Source organism: Diadema antillarum, unplaced genomic scaffold, assembly GCF_040938485.1.
Source record: "Diadema antillarum isolate AM-2024a unplaced genomic scaffold, OU_Dant_1.0 seq00001224_RagTag, whole genome shotgun sequence".
In the NCBI taxonomy this organism is placed as follows: domain Eukaryota; kingdom Metazoa; phylum Echinodermata; class Echinoidea; order Diadematoida; family Diadematidae; genus Diadema; species Diadema antillarum.
Window position 1 is genome coordinate 97,580 of NW_027272014.1, and position 17,782 is coordinate 115,361.

Consider the following 17,782-nt stretch of genomic DNA (forward strand, 5'->3'; position numbering starts at 1 on the left):
CAATCCGCTCCCTCTATCATTTCAATATTTTTCTATCAATTGCTCTGAAATATGGCACAAATGTAACTCTAGACATACTCTACAAAATGGCACCATCAAAACTTTTCTTGGAAACCACAAAGAGGGAGCAATTTGTCAAAATACAAAGAAAACAAAGAGAATTCCATTAAATATTAAATTAACTAATTTTAAGACATATGTCGGGCAGTCAAGGCGAAATTGCAAATAGTTTTTGCTGTTGATTTCTATCTAGACATATAAAGACACATTTGAACTTCATTTTAATCTTTTCAGAGCATTTACAGGTCCAAATCTTAAGAAAATGGTGTTTACCACAGAAAAAATCAAGACAAAACACAAGAGGGCGCTGTAGTTTTTTCAAACATAATTGAATACTTCCTTTAAAAGTATAAAATTTTATTATTTTATGTTGTGAATACATAAGACAATAAGTAACAAGAAGCTAAAAAAGGGTCAAAATGTGAAACGGAACTTGCTTATGTTTATTTGTAGCCATGGTAACCAAAATACGTTAACACGAATTAAACATAATATACAACGTATATGCGTAATAAGTTTCGGGAAACGACATCAAATTTGGAGGTGATCAGACAATATATCAAACTTATAGTGAGCAAAATTTAAAATTTTCAGTATCAGCGGAGCACCTCTCTCTCCAAATTTTTGCTATGTTGGAGATAATATACAAATATCGACTGCTGCAGAGGGAGATGGTAAAACTATTTGCACCGAGGTGATGTCTCAACAGTGCTATGTCCCGAGACGAAGTCGAGGGACATGGCACTGTTGAGACATCACCGAGGTCAAATAGTTTTACCATGGCCCGAAAGAAAGCAGTCGATATTTGTTTTATATCCCTCTCGAGCATTTTACTAGAGTAATGACGGTTCCCTTTTGGAAAAGTGTGCAGGTTTCGTGAACGATAAATCTAACGTTAGGCTGTAGCAGTGCAGCAGCAGTGCGTGCAGCGCGTAGCGAACGACACCGCTGCGCTGTTGTTGATTCCTACACACGAGCTACACTACAGCGTGCAAAACTCCGAAAGATCGAGGTCCAGGACTACGTTAGAAGTAGGCCTAAAGCGGCTTCGTTACCCAGATCATCTTCAAAATCGGTTTTAGTTTATTCCTAATTCGTACCTGATATGGTGTCCTCCTGCGATCATTCTTCCGTTACTGGAAGCAGTCACTTTGTCAATTGAGCTGAATGCATTGATCACGTATCACACGTCCACACGTTACACACCGACCGGCCACGCCATCGCACCACACAGATTTCTGTAATGCTGTCGCACATCACACCGCGCGCTCTCTTAGCGCTAGCTAGCTAGCTATAATTCACAGGACTGCCGCTCAAAAGTATCGCTACTACGCGCACTGCGTACATTCTTAAGTGAGAAATGTAGATATCGATCACACGATCACGATGGGTGCAAATCGTGGATTCCCAAAAGTACTATATCACGCTGGCTAGTATACGAATAATTTATGAGTTGTGAGTGCATAGGGCACGAATATCGCACGAGGCGCGAGATGAGCCACTGGTCTATTCAACAAGGCGCGTAGCGCCGCGTTGAATAGACCAGTGGCGAATCTCGCGCCGAGTGCGGTATTACGTGCCCCAATGCACGAACAAAATCATAAATTATTCGTTTTATACAACACCTTGTCCACAATCACAGTACTAAATTAGTGACCGCCAACTCAGGAAGGCCCAAAAATAAATGTAACAATCAGGCAGAGAATTGTAAACCACCCTGTGTACTGCTTTCAAACACTCGTCATGATTCGACCACACAGTCACAGGAATCACAAACTCCGCAGGGTCTATACCCATTATACGCTTACGTTAGATCGAGTTAGGCCTGACTGTTAGGTCGATCTGAGATGTCGGTAGATCTAGTAGTAGGCCTAGGTCTAGACTTTGTCTATTTCCGAAAATGATTTTGTATAAAAACACAGAAAAGTCATCAAATTACGGTTTCTCAACTTGAAATGAAGTCTAGATTTTGGGATCACTGTGGTCCACGTAGCAGATCAGAGTCAAAAGTAAAAACACAGCAGTAGGTGTAGGGTCGCGATACATGCAACTAGCTAGGTAAAGTAGCTGCGCGTACACGTTAACGTTGCAACATGCAGTACTCCGCCGCGCCTGGTTATGTGAGACTTACCGGCAGCGCATCAGCGCAGCCGGCCATCACGTACAACGTACACAATGTAGTTTGCTGGAGCTTTGCTACGGGTGGGTGTGAGCCACAGAACTCAGCTCTGTGAGCGGCCATGCATTAGTAGCCCCCCGCGAAGCCGTGCTATAGTACCTTCGAGCCATGCAATAGGCCCATGCCAGGGGCCTATTGTATGGCTGTCACTCTCAATGAGTTTGATAGGTATTTTCTATTGAATGTCATGTGACATGTTCTTGGCCAATCACAATTCGACATCATTCTGAGGTGTTGTATAATAACCAATTGCACCGCATCCAGCTGCTCGTAGCTAGCTAGTAAAACTACACCATGTTCGTGCTCTGTACAATCCTATGGCAAGAAGCTTTACATGAGGGATATAATAACAATTCATCCACTGTCACATAAACAAATGCGAGGGAATCCCCATTCCACACACGCGAGCTGTTGCATTCTTCGTGTTCTTAGAGTTGTTATTACCCACGCCGATGTAATCGGCAGGGGGTTATGTAAAGGGTTCCGCATGTTTGTTTGTTTGTTTGTTTGTTTTTTTGTTTGTTTGTTTGTTTTTTTGTTTGTTTGTTTGTTTGTTTGTATGTTTGTTTGTTTGTTTGTTTGTGTACAAGATAACAAGAGAACGGGTAAACGGATTTTCACGAAATGTTCAGGGAATGTTTGGATAATGACAGGAAAGAATCGATTAGATTTTGGTGATAATCGGTTGACCCTTGCAAATTCTGTGTGACCTTGAAGTTTTGACCCCATGGTATAGTGACCACTCCGAACATTTTCCGTTTCTTTGCGATTTTCCGCTACCATACAAATATGGCGCGCCATTTGATCAATAATGCCGATTAACTGTTCATCGCCGAAAAACACTGTTTATCGGCGATAAACACTGAAAAAACACTGTTTATCGGCGATAAACAGTGTTTATCGAACGAAAACACTGTTTATCAAGTGATAAACAGTGTTTATCGAGAAAAACTATGTTTATCGACCAAGTGATAAACAGTGTTTATCGAGGAAAAACTATGTTTATCGATCGACCGATAAACAGAGTTTTTTGTGATAAACACTGTTTATCGACCGCCGATAAACGGTGTTTATCGAGAAAAATTCAGTTTATCAGTTGATAAAGGTGTGATAAACAGAGCTTCATCTTGATAAACAGAGTTTATCGCTCGATAAACAGAGTTTATCGCTCGATAAAGTGTTTATCGCCGATAAACAGTGTTGTTGGTCGATCGGCGCGCCATATACAAAAGCGTATCTCCCAAACGATCCGACTTCGCTGCATGCAACTCTGTTCGTAAGACGATCCAACTTCGCTGCTCAACGCCATTCGTAAGAATTTCGAAATTTACGTTTATTTGAGGAACTGTGTCCTTCTTGATTTATGAAAGTTCGGGGTTCGCTCTCCGTCGTCACAAACTGTCCCGTATTTGGTGATTTTTCAAATTAACATTGATTCTTTTTTTGTTTGTTTGTTGGAGGAGCATTCCTCAATCATGAAATAATTTTGCTCGGTCCCAGTCACACTGCACGATATGCGCACTCATTGTCAATGCGTGTTCAAGGCCGGTGAAAATGCATCGCGCTCTACCCTGTTGGCGCAAAATTGCATCGCGGACGTTGCGGCGCTCGTTGGTGACCGAATACTGGTGCAGTAGATATTTGCATTCAACCCTTGCATTGAATAATTGCCGTAGGGGGGTAATTGCCCAGGGGGTACGTAAATTTTGTTTTTCTTTTTACCCACGCCGATGAAAATCGGCAGGGGGTTATGTAAAGGGTTTGTTTGTTTGTTTGTTTTGTTTGTTTTTTGTTTTTTGTTTTTGTTTGTTTGTTTGTTTGTGTACAAGATAACAAGAGAACGGGTAAACGGATTTGCACGAAATGTTATGGGGATGTTTGGATAATGGCAGGAAAGAATCGATTAGATTTTGGTGATAATCGGTTGACCCTTGCAAATTCTGTGTGACCTTGAAGTTTTGACCCCATGGTATAGTGACCACTCCGAAAATTTCCCGTTTCTCACTTTGCGATTTTCCGCTACCATACGAAAACATTAACCCCGTAACGATCCGACTTCGCTGCTCAAATGTTCGTAAGAATTCCGAAATTTACGTTTAGGCCTATTTGAGGGACTATAGATGTCCTTCTAGATTTATGAAAGTTCGTTCTCCGTCATCACAAACTGGCCCGTATTTTGATGATTTTTCAAATTAACATTGATTGTTTTTTTCGTTGGAGGAGCATTTGCTCGGTCGCAGTCATTCTGCACGATATGCGTGCTCAATGTCAATGCGTGTGCAAGGCCGCTGAAAATGCATCGCGCTCTACACTGTTGGTGCAAAATTGCATCGGGGACGTTGCGGCGCTCGTTGGTGGCCGAATACTGGTGCATTAGACATTTGCATTCAACCCTTGCATTAAATAATTCCCGTAGACACTAATCATAGGGGTAATTGCCTAGGGGGTACGTAAATTTTGTTTTTCTTTTGCGCTTTTGTGGATACAATCGTACCATCAAAGATCGTACACTCATACGACCTTTGATATCATCACACTCTCGGCTTGCTATAATCAAAATATCCCGAAAGAAAACGGCGTATTTCTCGATTTTTAGCGCTTTTTCCGCGACCCGTCGCGTAGACAATACTCTTAAAACTGGACTTAATTCGCGCGCGCTTGGAAAAGTTCCGATTCTGCACTTTTGACTGTGGAATTTGGGATTTTCGATGGATTTTTGGAGGAGACTTGAGGACTTTCCTGTACGTGAATGAGTGTTAATACCGTATGTGTAATGATGTGATTTGCGTGTGATGTGACTGTAGAACCAAAGATCGTACACTTCAGTGTACGATCTTTGGTAGAACTCACTGGCTGGTGATAAAGCACACTGGCAATTAAGTGGCCGAATTCTGGTAGATGACCGAATGCACATTATGTTTACCCCGACTTTGTACTTAGGCGTGGGTCTGCCGCCTTTGACGGCCCCTCTCTAGTTGAACTATGCGATCAACACTTTGGAGAATATTTAGGGGAAAAGAGTGAAAAAAACACGGCATTTCAAAGGACACTATCAATGGCGAAATTGTGTCTGTCACCTTTTGTCAAAATCATGATTACTATATTCGTAATCAAATAATTCTGTACCACTCCAAATAACCAACATTTCGATATCATTTTGACATAGACACCTCAACAAACAATTCCCAAGTACCAAAAACGTCAATAGCGAGATATCTACATATTCAGCAAAATTAAGAGCGCAACGAGAGATAGCAAAACATCCTTCTTAATACTTATGATTCTGCAAAACGGGTGAGTTAATGTTATTAAATATACGAAACACTCTTCAGAGCAAATTTACTTCGACACCTAATGGAAAGGATAAAGTGACAGGAAATAGGATAGATAGTGCCATGATAATCATCCAAAATATATACGAAAAACGAACATTAATTCTAATTCAAACAAACTAATGAGCAAACACAAAATAGGCACGCAGATGTATATTATGGACGTTAATCGAAAAGAGAGAGTTTTGGGGCGGCTTTGTTCTACTGTCTTGTTTTTATACGATTTTCGATATACTGGGTAGTAGCAAATCTGTGTATTGCTATCTTATCGGTTTACTTTTGCGGGACTATGTGAGATCGTTGTGTGTCAGTTTGTCTTTAAATATTGATGAATTGCCATTATGTGGTTGGTGTTGGGTTGTTGTTAGCATGTTTAATGTGATTAGATTTTCGTTGTGTTGTTTTGATGCACTGCTGATTGGACCTTACAGTTTGAAATTTATTGGGATGAAAAACAAAGAATACATGAACAGAGAACAATGTAGAACCTGTAAACAATCATAATTACACTATATGCAAGCCTTCATTGGTTGTGTTGGCCCTTTTTCCTTTCTTAAAAAGTCCACTCCATTTTCATCGTTAAATTGATTGCACGATGTAGGAACTTGATCGTCTAAAAATGAAATTGATCGCTCGAATTCTGAATGTGAATGCCCGAATATTTTCCCGTGCGTGCGCTGTGTGAATTTGAATGCATATCAATGAATATGAATGGCATAAGTATGAAATTGACCGGGAAAACCTTTAAGTACAAAATGGAAATCTGCCTTAAGTTTCACACCCAATACATTTAAGACATAGTGGAGAGGTGGAACATATTGCTTGCTGGGAGGGGGAGGGGGCTGAGGTTTTCCAACACCTTTCATAATCACACCCGTTACTCTGAGTAATACTTTTTTTTCATTTATTGTTCATTTTGCAAGATTCATTCATCATTATTATGTCTATCTAAGCAATTCTCTGATGTGATTTTTAAAAAAGTGTGCCACCTATGTAGGCTCACACAGTATTTTAATGCACAAACATTGAAGGGGAGATGTTTTAACATTACCAACCTGCGGCATTGACAACCCTCTGCGCATGAATGGTTCCCTGTTTGGTGGTCACATTCCACGTCCCATCAGCACGCTGCTCCAACCCCGTCACATCTGCAGGCATGTAGATGTCTGCTCCATACTTGCGGGCTCCAATGGCAAATGCTTGGGTCAAAGAGTATGGGTCGATGTGACCATCATCAATGGTATGGAGTCCTCCAAGTACCTAGATGTTGGGGCGGGAGAGGGGGGCAAGTAACATGACCAATAATGTTAACTGCGGTTAGAAGGGCGTGGGTCTGGTAGGTAATTCGCAATGGCCAGAATTCATAAAGTAGTTAACGTCTGGCCCATAACTGTCTGAACTGCTAATTTGGACTGACTAAATGAGTGGGACATGTCGCGTACACTGATGAACATCCATTAAACTTTAAAGGGTTCCACGCAGCATGAAAAGATGTTTTTGTTTGCTTTTGCTGAATGACATATATAACCATGCTATAAAACATACATCACAAGGGAAAGGGTTTCTACCACATTACCCCCCCCCCCCCCCCAAAAAAAAAAAAAAAAAAAAAACAAGTGGGGCGGGAGTTGGCTCTAAACCGAGTATTCCAAAAAAGTTCGATACTTTTAAAGACCCGGTTAGAACAAAACTGCACTTTAGCGAATAATTGTACCAAAGCAAATCATGGGGCTGCCATGTCATATCCTTGTTCATTGCAGTTTGTTATAAACTTTGAAAACATTCTCATTCCTCATCCCAATCACTATGACATCTGAACCTCTGTACTCAGTATAACTAGTTGTTCAATTAATGTAAAAGTCTGAAAATCATCTGGAGGTCTCAAAGAGGCAGCTGCCACTCACTTTGTCAATGTTGATGATGGGGCATTTCTCCAGGACTTCTTCTGGCGTAAGCAGTGCCAAATAGGCTTGGTTCCAGTGCTGTCTGGTCAGCTGGTATTTTGCCTCATCCATTCGTGTAGGTGTCGATAGAATCCGGATGCTGCCGGGAGTGTGGAACCCAATTGCCTGCTCTCACCACAATTAAACACATTGGAAGAAAGTGATACGAATAAATGTAAATATCCAACATTTATGATAAAGTTTAATGTCTCTCAGTCTACAACCATTCATAACGCAGTTGAAAATGACAATTCAACATCTGGTCACTAATTAACTACAATATTGATACAGATATTTTTGGTAAAATCATAAGGCCTACACACTCACTGAACAATGTTATGACTGTGTTTTCCCATGTAATAATATTACAACTGGAGTGCTCGATCTATCTGCTTCTTCTCTTTTTTTTTTTTTGCAGGTGGGAAAAGTAGATCCAAGGAGACTAAATAAATCACGTATTACTTGCACATATAACCACAATGCTAAGATCTTTCCAATAATTCTACTTGCTTAGCCATCATCGATCACGTAGTAGAAGGAACACGGCAAAATACATATACTCATATCAAAGTTAATTCTCTGAGCAAATTTATCAATGAAAAGAATCATTACTTTAACTTTAACTTGAAAGATTCCTGGTTGCCGAAAACCAAAACCGAAGGTAAGAAGGGACAAAGACAGAGATAAACACGGACAGATCAGAAGCAACGACAGGGATATACATACGGACATTGACATTGACAGGGACATCAATTTCGACTAATACAACAATGATGAACCCCACAAACTTGTTATACAGGGTGATTGTCGAGAGTATGTAGAGAATGGAAAATGGGGGACAGCCATCAGGTAGTAAAGCGATACATGCAGCTATAAAGTGACAGCAAGAAATAAAAAAGAGACATACATTAAAGGAAAAGTTCACCTTCATATACATAAGGATTGAGAGAATGCAGCAATATTAGTAGAACACATCAGTGAAAGTTTGAGGAAAATCGGACAATCCGTTCAAAAGTTATGAATTTTTTAAGTGTCTGTGCAGACACTGCTGGATGAGAAGACAACTACAGTGTATGATGTCACATGCGTACAACGATATAAGGAAAATATAAAGAGAATTTCACAAAACTTTACTTTTTTAATAAAGTGCAAATTTCTTTGACTTATTACTGATGTATGATAAGGATGATATTATTCCCCCTGCCTTCTGAAAGAGAGAAGTCGAGTGTTCTTTTGTTATGCGAGAAAAACGGAAATATGTTGATTTTTCTTTATTCTGTCTTTATGTGGTTGTACTCATGTGACATCACAAGCTATATTAGTCTTTTCATGCAGCCGTGACTGAGCAGAAACTTCAAAAATTCATAACTTTTGAAAGGATTGTCCGATTTTCCTCAAACTCTCACTGATGTCTTTTACTATTATTGCTGCATTCACTCAACCCACATGTCTATGAAGGTGAACTTGTCCTTTAACAACGCCACACGCGTAGTCTATAGAATTAAACAATTTTATGAAATAAGATGATTCTTAAAACTATAGTTCCTGGTTGGGGGCAGTAAATTTGACATTATGTTTATGTGAAAGCATTCTGTGACTGTGACGTGGTATAATGTGCAGGTGCGAAGATAGAGGGGAACGGGTACTGTATTGACAATGAGGGTGAGTAAATGAAAACAGATTAGAGAATTGAGTCGGTAGAGTGCCACTGACCCTTTGATGAATAATGGCACTCAATTGTTACTGCATTCTTTAGCTCAGTAACATTAAGAAGTTTCAATCCCTGATAAAGTGGTTTAACATGTAGTGATCCTGGCTGCGCTATTGAAATTATTCGGAAGACGAGTACAACATCATATTCGTAAGACATTACTCGGCAATATAGTTATGTTAAAATTGCTTATATAGTATCGGACGGGTATTTTTAGACTTTGAACCTCATATAGATTATTCTCCCACGATAGTCTAGAATCGAGGTATACACTCAAGATTTGTTTGTTTTTTTACATCAACACGTGGAAGATTAACACCATTTTCAATAACACTGAATTTCGTTACATAGGCGCAGATCGAGAAAATTACTACCACATAATTACATTTATCAACACTAACAGAGAGCCTGTTAGCATTCAACAGTATTCATTTTAACGAAATTATGATTTACAGTATCGCATTATGCCATAATGAGAGTAGATCATGGTCAGAGCAGAGGATGTGTGTCATCTGCACATAAGATATAAGAAAATGCGTCAGTGACATTACTAATGTCATTGACATAAAAGAGGAGTGGTCTTAATAAGGACCCCTTCGGGACACCAGCAAACAATTTCGGTAAAATCCGATAAAAAATGGGTGTACCGAAGGCGTTTTGACAGATAAGTGCGAAACCAGTCATTAGTTACGTTCAGACGGCGGGCCCTCACCTCGAGGTTAGGAAACCTCGAGGTTTAGCTCTTGCACCCTAACTACGACGTGTGTCCACACGACGAATCTTAACCTCGAGGTTACGCCCCCGTAACTACGAGTGGGTCCTACTCGATGTTAAAACCACGGAACCGGAAGTTTCAGCCCACACTGCCAACAAGGCGTCTATTTATTCTTTAGTCCAACCCTGTCGGACTCGCTTACAGGTACTCTTTTTCTCTGTCATGGTATGCAGAGATAGCACTGCACTGATGACTTTATGCCTTTATGAAGATATTCGTCGAAAACATTTTTTTTTTTTTTTTTTTTTTAGCGTCGGAGAAGAATATAGAATACAGTAGCGAGTTCGACGTGTTCAGTTTCAGAGATCAAGCCACAGCGCATGGGAAGAAGAGATGATGTTGTGTCGTGCGTCAGAGGTTTTTCACGTGTAGTGTATTTGTGGTGTACGTTTGGGAGGTTGACCCGGAAGCAGAGGGAAATTGTGGGGGATGGAGTTTACGGCGAGGTCACTCTTAACTTCGAGTTCGTTGTTTGTTGTGTCCACACGGCGCTTAACTACGAGTGGGGACCCCCCGCGGCTCGTGGTTAGAGCGCTAACCATAAGATTTCTCGTGGCTCAAAACATCGAGCAAACCTCGAGGTTTGCTAACTACGAGTGCGTCTTCACGGTCCCTAACTACAAGCTCTAACCTCGAAGTTTCCTAACTTCGAGGTTAAGGGCTCCCGTCTGAACGTAACTATTGACAACTCCGCGTATTACATAATGGTTAAATTCATATATAACAAGATAGCATGAGTAATGGTGTCAAATACCTTTGAGGTCGATAAATACATCAGCTTCAAATGAATTTCCTCAAAGACATCAACAATTCGAAATGTTCATAAGAGCTAAAGAAGTTGAATAATTATTCCTGAATCTATATATTGATGATCATTAAAGACCAGCGATGCCATGTTGGCATCAGTGAATATGGGCCATCCAGCCGTTGTTATTCATTTAAGATATGATTATCATTAAAAAATCTTGTGACTCGTTTATATACAATATTACAATCGTACATCTTCATGTGCAAAGCAGAAATTATACTGGTCCACTGTTGTCCATCAAAAGATTGTTTTACAGAATATTACGGGAAAGCCTGTGCAGGGATTGCAAACAGCTCACCCCTCGCTAGAAGAACCCGTATCTTTTTTACACACGTGTCGGAAACAGAGCACAAAACAGCCTCTTATTCTTACCTGTCCCGTTTCTTCTTCCAGCTGGCTAAAAGTCTTGAGACTGTCAAAATGAAGTTTCTTGATGTTGATAACACCATGAAATGCCGTGGTGAGTCCAGCCTGTGAACAAAGTAGTGAATAAAAAACACAAAGCATAAGAGGTGACCTTTGTAGATGTGACACTGATTTTGACATCTGACAGTCTGTTATTAATTGTCTCTAAATTTGACCATGACGTTTTGGTCAAACACTTCATCTTAACTAGAGGAGCTATCCGAGAGAGCAAACATTTATAGGCAATATTATCAACACAAACATAGAGGTATAGTGGGACATCTACACAAAACACTTAGTGAAAAATTACTTATCTATTGCTGAGTCATTGAGAGATTCATCCGATTTCATGTCCTTTATGACCCCTATGACCTTTAACTTCATGAATGTTTTCTTTCTTACTTTATTTTGAATACACCCTGTAAGTTGGGTGAAAATCCAAAAATTTGTTCCTGGGGTCTGGGGTGATTAAATTGGGTTTTTTTTTCCTTCATGACCCCATGACTTTGACCTCATGACCCCATAATCATCATAATTTAGCTTTAGCTCATTATGGACACAGCCTGCTGGTTCGGTAAAGTCTACTCATCAGTTGTGGCAATGGGAGATAGAGGTAGACATAGAGGTATAGAGGACATATACACATTACATTTGGTGAAATTTTGTATCATCTATTGCTGAGTCATTGGGAGACTCAGCTAATTTCATGTCCTTTATGACCCCTACGACCCTCAACCTCATGAATACAAATGTTGTTTCTTTCTTACTTCATTATAATGAACACATCCTGTGAGTTGGGTGAAATCCCAATCATCCGTTTTTTGCGTTAGTGGGTGATAAAGTTTATCTTATGTCCTTTATGACCCCACGACTTTTGACCTCGATCGTGAACTCATAATGAAATTCGTTCTATCTTAGCTCATTACAAACACAGTCTGCAAGTAGGTTAAAATCCGATCACCCGTTCTTGAGTTATTGGGAGATTAAGATTTTTTAATGTCATTTATGACACCTACGACCGTTAACCTTTGACGGCGTGACCCCAAAATGTCACCATTTCTTTCTTACTTCATTAGAAACACAGCCTGCAAATTTGGCGAAATCCGATCATCCATTCTGAAAATGATGCGGATAAGTTTCCTTCGTTGAACTGAGGAGAGGATTTCCGAGACTCTATTGCAAATCAGACTAAGTTGCCACTGAGATTAAAGCGAGTTTAAAACGATTAATCACTATATAAGTGCGGGCTAGCCGACATGTCAGGGCATAGGCATACGCTCGCATGCGCTCTGAATAGGCTCATGCGAACTTTCTGTAAGTTGCCGTAATCAGTTCAAGCTCGCACTGATACACAGAATACGAATAATTGTAATCATTGTACCGTAGTGTCTACGATAAAGCGGGGTTCCCACTATCGTGCGATCCATTACGAACGCCACGATTAGACATTCGTAACTGATCGTGGAAAATTTGTTGAACTCGTCTGAAATTTCACGTTTGGATACGAGGTTATGCGAGTCAATACGTGTTGGTACGCTTGGATGCGATATGGTCACGATTGGTCTATTTCAAGCGATACGATCTGTCACGATCTGGTCTGCCGTTCAAATACGATCTGACAGGCCTGTCCTTAATGAGTTCACGATTGGTACCGATCTAACATGACCATTACGATCAGGATCCCCAATCTGGTACGTGCAGCAACGTACTGATACGTTCGAATACGAATATCGCGAACCAATACGGGCTGCTGAGATAAGATACGATATCTTTTACGATCGGGATCAGAAGCGACCCCCATTTAAGGCGCGATTGGACCCGAATGGGAATATTATAGTCTGGCTGACGATGGATTTCATTGTTTCCCTTAAATTATGCAGAGTGATTAGGCCTATTAATTTTATCCACAACCATTGATGATGGCAAGGCTTGACAGGTTGACGATGATGACAACGTAACCTTTGCAGTATTGCTAATGACGATTATGTTATCAGAGAGAAAGCAGCACCTAGGCCAGCCATAACCTCAGTTATTCCCTCGTCTGATATTAAACGTAAAGAAATTAATAGATTATTAAATCGACATGCTCACCCTCCCCCTAACAAAAAAGAATGAAACAACGAACCCAAATACATAAGATCAGATGATTGCCCCTCTTCCCCAGAAAAAAAAAACCAGCAAGACAAAATGACCTTTCTCTCCAATACATGAAGAAAATAATTATATAATGAAATGAGCGCTAAGAAAGAGGATGGGATCGTTTTGAATGTTATGTAACATAGTATTATGTGATAAATACGCTCGATATAAGAAAGTTTTCCGAATGGATAGTGTTGCTTATGTGTTCGATTTCATATTCGCAAAGTGTATGTATCATATGCCTTTTTATTTCAAAATGTAGTTATTTCATGGGTTATTCAAAGTTTGGTTTATTCGGCTTGATTTAGTGTTTTACTTAACAATGTTTAACATAACTGATACACACACATAACAGAAAAGTGACTCCCTAATCAAAATGATGTCACTTTTTAACAAAAAAGGAGGTTTTACGCAAAATTATTTCGCAGGGGTATATTGCTACACTTATTGAATAACTAACTGTGAAAAATAATAAGAGTGATCTTCATTGTCATAATCATACGAGTGATCTCACATCCACGACAATGGTCACTTTTACATCTGCAGTAATAATGAGAGTTGAAAATAACCATTTTCCTCTAAAATTATGCTCTACCAAACGTACAAAAAAAGACATTGAAAAGTGTCAAAATAGATGTAATGGGGTCAAACGACGGCTGATGAAACAACTCTTAATTACTATGCACAATACACAAACAGCAGGATACTCACCTCCCCCCCCCCCCCCAAAAAAAAAAAACAACACTATGTAATATACTTTTAAAAAATAACCATTTGCCTTTGATATGTACCCATTCAAGCACGATTCATTAAATTATTCTCATCTTTGTACTGACGTTAGTCAATACGTGCAGACATACAATTGCCAGTTTATTTTTGCTCATTTTTTGTTTTCGTAACAAAAGTTATCCCATATTCTGTTATCCTGTGTCTGCATAATGGTAATAGCAACTCATTAGTTCTAATAAAAACATCATTAACATAATGTATGAAAACATCTAAAAATCTGTAATACAACTTTCATTTTATGAAATCATTAAAAAAAAAAGATTTTGATAATGTACCTTAAAAATTACGACAATTAAACCCCACACTGTCATACAATTTACCGTTTGGAAATAATAATCTAAAGATGCAGGCTACCACCTATCAGAATACAAAATAAATCAATTTATGAGTAAAATAAGGGCAAATGGGCAAAAAATAATAATAATGATAAGCGGAAGTAAAGGGGAAAAGTCGATCCCGATCAACACGATTAAGAAGCACGATTAGAAGAGATTTGCTGCGTTTGGATACGATCCTAGACGATCTGATGCGACGATCACGATCAAAAACTAATCGTGATAATCGTAGAAAATTTTTGAACCGTCCAAAATTTTCCTACGATTAACGCGATTACCACGATTGACCTTAAGATCTGATACAATCTGATAAGATCATCCCGCTTGCTGCACGATTAAGACCACGATTTCTATCGTGGCGCCAATCGTGATAGTGGGAACCCCGCTTAAGCTTTTTTTTTTAACCTTCCTACTCTTACGCCGTTCTAAATACATACGTCAGACAATCACTCAGCATGACGATGTGAGAATGAACTCACAGACATAATAGCACAATTCAAAATAATCTTCGGAGCGTGACAGGCGTGGACCTTTCACAAACAGCGTTCCCCCCTTCTCTGTTATACCTGAACCCGATTAAAGGTGCATGTATAGGATACAGGCTCAAAGACTAGCAATTCATCTACTAGGTCCCTGTTCTTGGGCGTTATAATGTGCTGGGGTATTTTCCAAATCACATTCACAAAGTACAAAAACAACAACAAATGGCGAGTGATATTTCAACTTTTAACAAAGAGTCATTGTGTTCGAATAGCAATAGGGCTATCTACACTATAGAACCGGTCTGATGTTGGGGGAAATAGTTCATAATACTTTTTTTTGACAAGGTGGTCGCTGAAAACAGGTAGTTTCGATACAAAAGTTTGATGATGTTCAAAAATTCTGCATTGTCAAGTATACGTGTTTGGTGTAAATGATTAAGGCTTCTTCCTAGTCATGGATGGGGCTATATTTCCCATATTCGATATCTGTGTGGACACTATTGATCTGAGTGAATAAAAGGACGATATCGATAACCACTGTATCTAACACGGCCTTAATCAGATAGGATCGAAAGATTTCCTCAAACCTGGTCACATTTTGCATTTTTTTTTTCTCTAGTGTGGAATTTGGGGTTTGCGTGTGGAAGTTGGTGCACGTTTTAGTGACAGCCTATATATTTTTGTTTTTGTTTTTGTTTGTTTTTGTTTGTTTATTTATTTATTTCTTTTTGCTGTTTAAGTATGCACGTAAGTTAGTTTGCTATGAAAGATTGTTCAAGTATGAACTGGACCATAAATGTACCTCTCTTCGCGAGTACGATGAACAGAGTTGACACTATATCATTCTCCTGAGCGCATGTAGAAAAGAATTCATGAGCAAGTAAATTTTATATGGGTATGTGAATATTCATTCATTAATGCAATGATACAATATAGAATGGCGTTCGAATGAAGTTTTTTTTTTTAATTGTGACCTTTGTACCTCAAGCAGGATAATGGAGGACATGTTTGAACATAGCTCAATTGCCATAATGGTGTGTGACCTTCAGATCACTATACACACAAGTAGAAACAATCCCTGGCAGACATAAACGAGCTTGTGTGATCATACAAAATAATGTTCCACAATTAAGGCGAGTATTGAGACATTAAAAGACCTTGTATGAGTAAACATTGATCTTAAGAACAATGCTCAAAACATCGTTTTACTTTATATGACGTATCAACATGCAAGCATTCGGGCACGTATACAAGAATTTGTAGTTTTACATGTGATACACTGTATGTCTACACGTCTATGAGAACTTTGTGTGATAGTGGGCGACATCATCCATATGACCGCAATACGTAATTCTATATAATATTATCCAGGTTAAAAGTTAATCATCTGTACGTATCAGTTATAACTTCACAACGTGGCTATCTGCTGTTCTTTTCGAAGAAAAAACAAAAACTTTTCTCGCAAGTTTTTCTCTTCTGTCAGAGTCCACGTTTGACATTCAAATTACCCTTCTGAAATCTATATATACAAGATATAGGAGACTACATCTCCTTCACTAACTGTGCACGAATCAGAAATTAGCAAAATAAGGCTGGGAGTAGTTTGGTGTGGTGGCTGTGCGAAGACTCTTGCCTTTGAAATTTGATTAAGTCTCAAGTCCATCAAGTGCTTTACCGTCTCTGTACAAAATGTTTTGACTCAGAATGTCTCTTTCGACTCAGGGGTATAATAATGAGTACGTGGTACACAATACCGGGGTAATAATAATGGCACGGCCCTCTTGGAGAACAGAGCTAACACTAAAGAGGCTACCCTGGATGAATAAGACCACCTAACAGTATTACCATTATCATTATTATCAAAATTATCATTGAGCAGAGTGTGCCAACCATGCAGCAACAAGGACATGATAGGCAGGTGACATGCTTAACTGTATAGGGAAACAAAGCTCCTTTGCTGTACATTAAAGAATTGACTGAGAAAAATATTATAGAGTGAAAGTTTCTTTAAAATGTGAACAAAATATATGTGACCATTTCACACTGTTTCTTACTTGACGTATCAAGATTTATGAATTCACAACAAATCAAATATTAGTTTACAAATTTACAAAAGTTCTACGAAACCAAAAAAAAAAAAAAACCACACACACACACACACACACACACACACACACAACACCTTCAGCTCTCATTTTTTCATCTGACGGTAAAGTAAATGAAGCTCTTATTGTTGTTTCACATGGCCTTGCTCTGGTAATCAATGTAACCTTAATTTGATAGAGTGTTGTTCCCCTATAAAGCCAGAAATTAACACCATAAAAAGTTTATTGAATGTTAAACCGACTCACAGCGTGCCAAGTTGATCCTGCAGTGAGTTCTGTCTTTTCCAGCAGCACCACGTCTTTCATACCAGCCTTGGCCAGGTTGTAGGCAATGGCTGTACCTACAGCCCCACCCCCAATGATCAAAGTTTCTGCTTTGTCCTTCCATCTCTTGTTCAAGCTACCTGACGTGGCTCTGTGGATCATAAGACATTTAGCAAACAAAACTGTTTGTATAATAATAATGATAATCGAATGTGACACAGATTTTTCCATAACCAAGGAGATTCAAGAGCTCGAGTTCCAAGTGGCTATTATTCAAGCAGCCGTCAATTTGCTGTTGATGCCCAAAAGAACTCCACAGGTGCATTTGTGCTTTTGATGTTCGACGTCCGCCATCTTTCTCTGCAATCTAAAGATTTATATGGCACTCTGACATAAATAGTTTGCGTGTTTATTCCTTTCATATATCATTATTTCAAATTTCCCCTAATCACGAA

General features: G+C 39.2%; 1 protein-coding gene across 1 annotated transcript in view; it reads right to left on the reverse strand.

Annotated features, from left to right (window-relative positions):
• The window catches only part of LOC139744976 (dimethylglycine dehydrogenase, mitochondrial-like), a 54,367-nt gene extending 36,983 nt beyond the window's left edge, over positions 1 to 17,384 (reverse strand). The window contains exons 1-4 of the mRNA XM_071655385.1: positions 17,310 to 17,384; positions 11,181 to 11,279; positions 7,476 to 7,640; positions 6,627 to 6,831 (exon numbers count right to left, since the gene is read on the reverse strand). Coding sequence (XP_071511486.1) covers positions 6,627 to 6,831; positions 7,476 to 7,640; positions 11,181 to 11,279; positions 17,310 to 17,369 — 529 coding nt within the window. The 5' untranslated portion in view covers positions 17,370 to 17,384. The remainder of the gene's footprint in view (positions 1 to 6,626; positions 6,832 to 7,475; positions 7,641 to 11,180; positions 11,280 to 17,309) is intronic.
• Between the last annotated feature and the right edge of the window lie 398 nt (positions 17,385 to 17,782).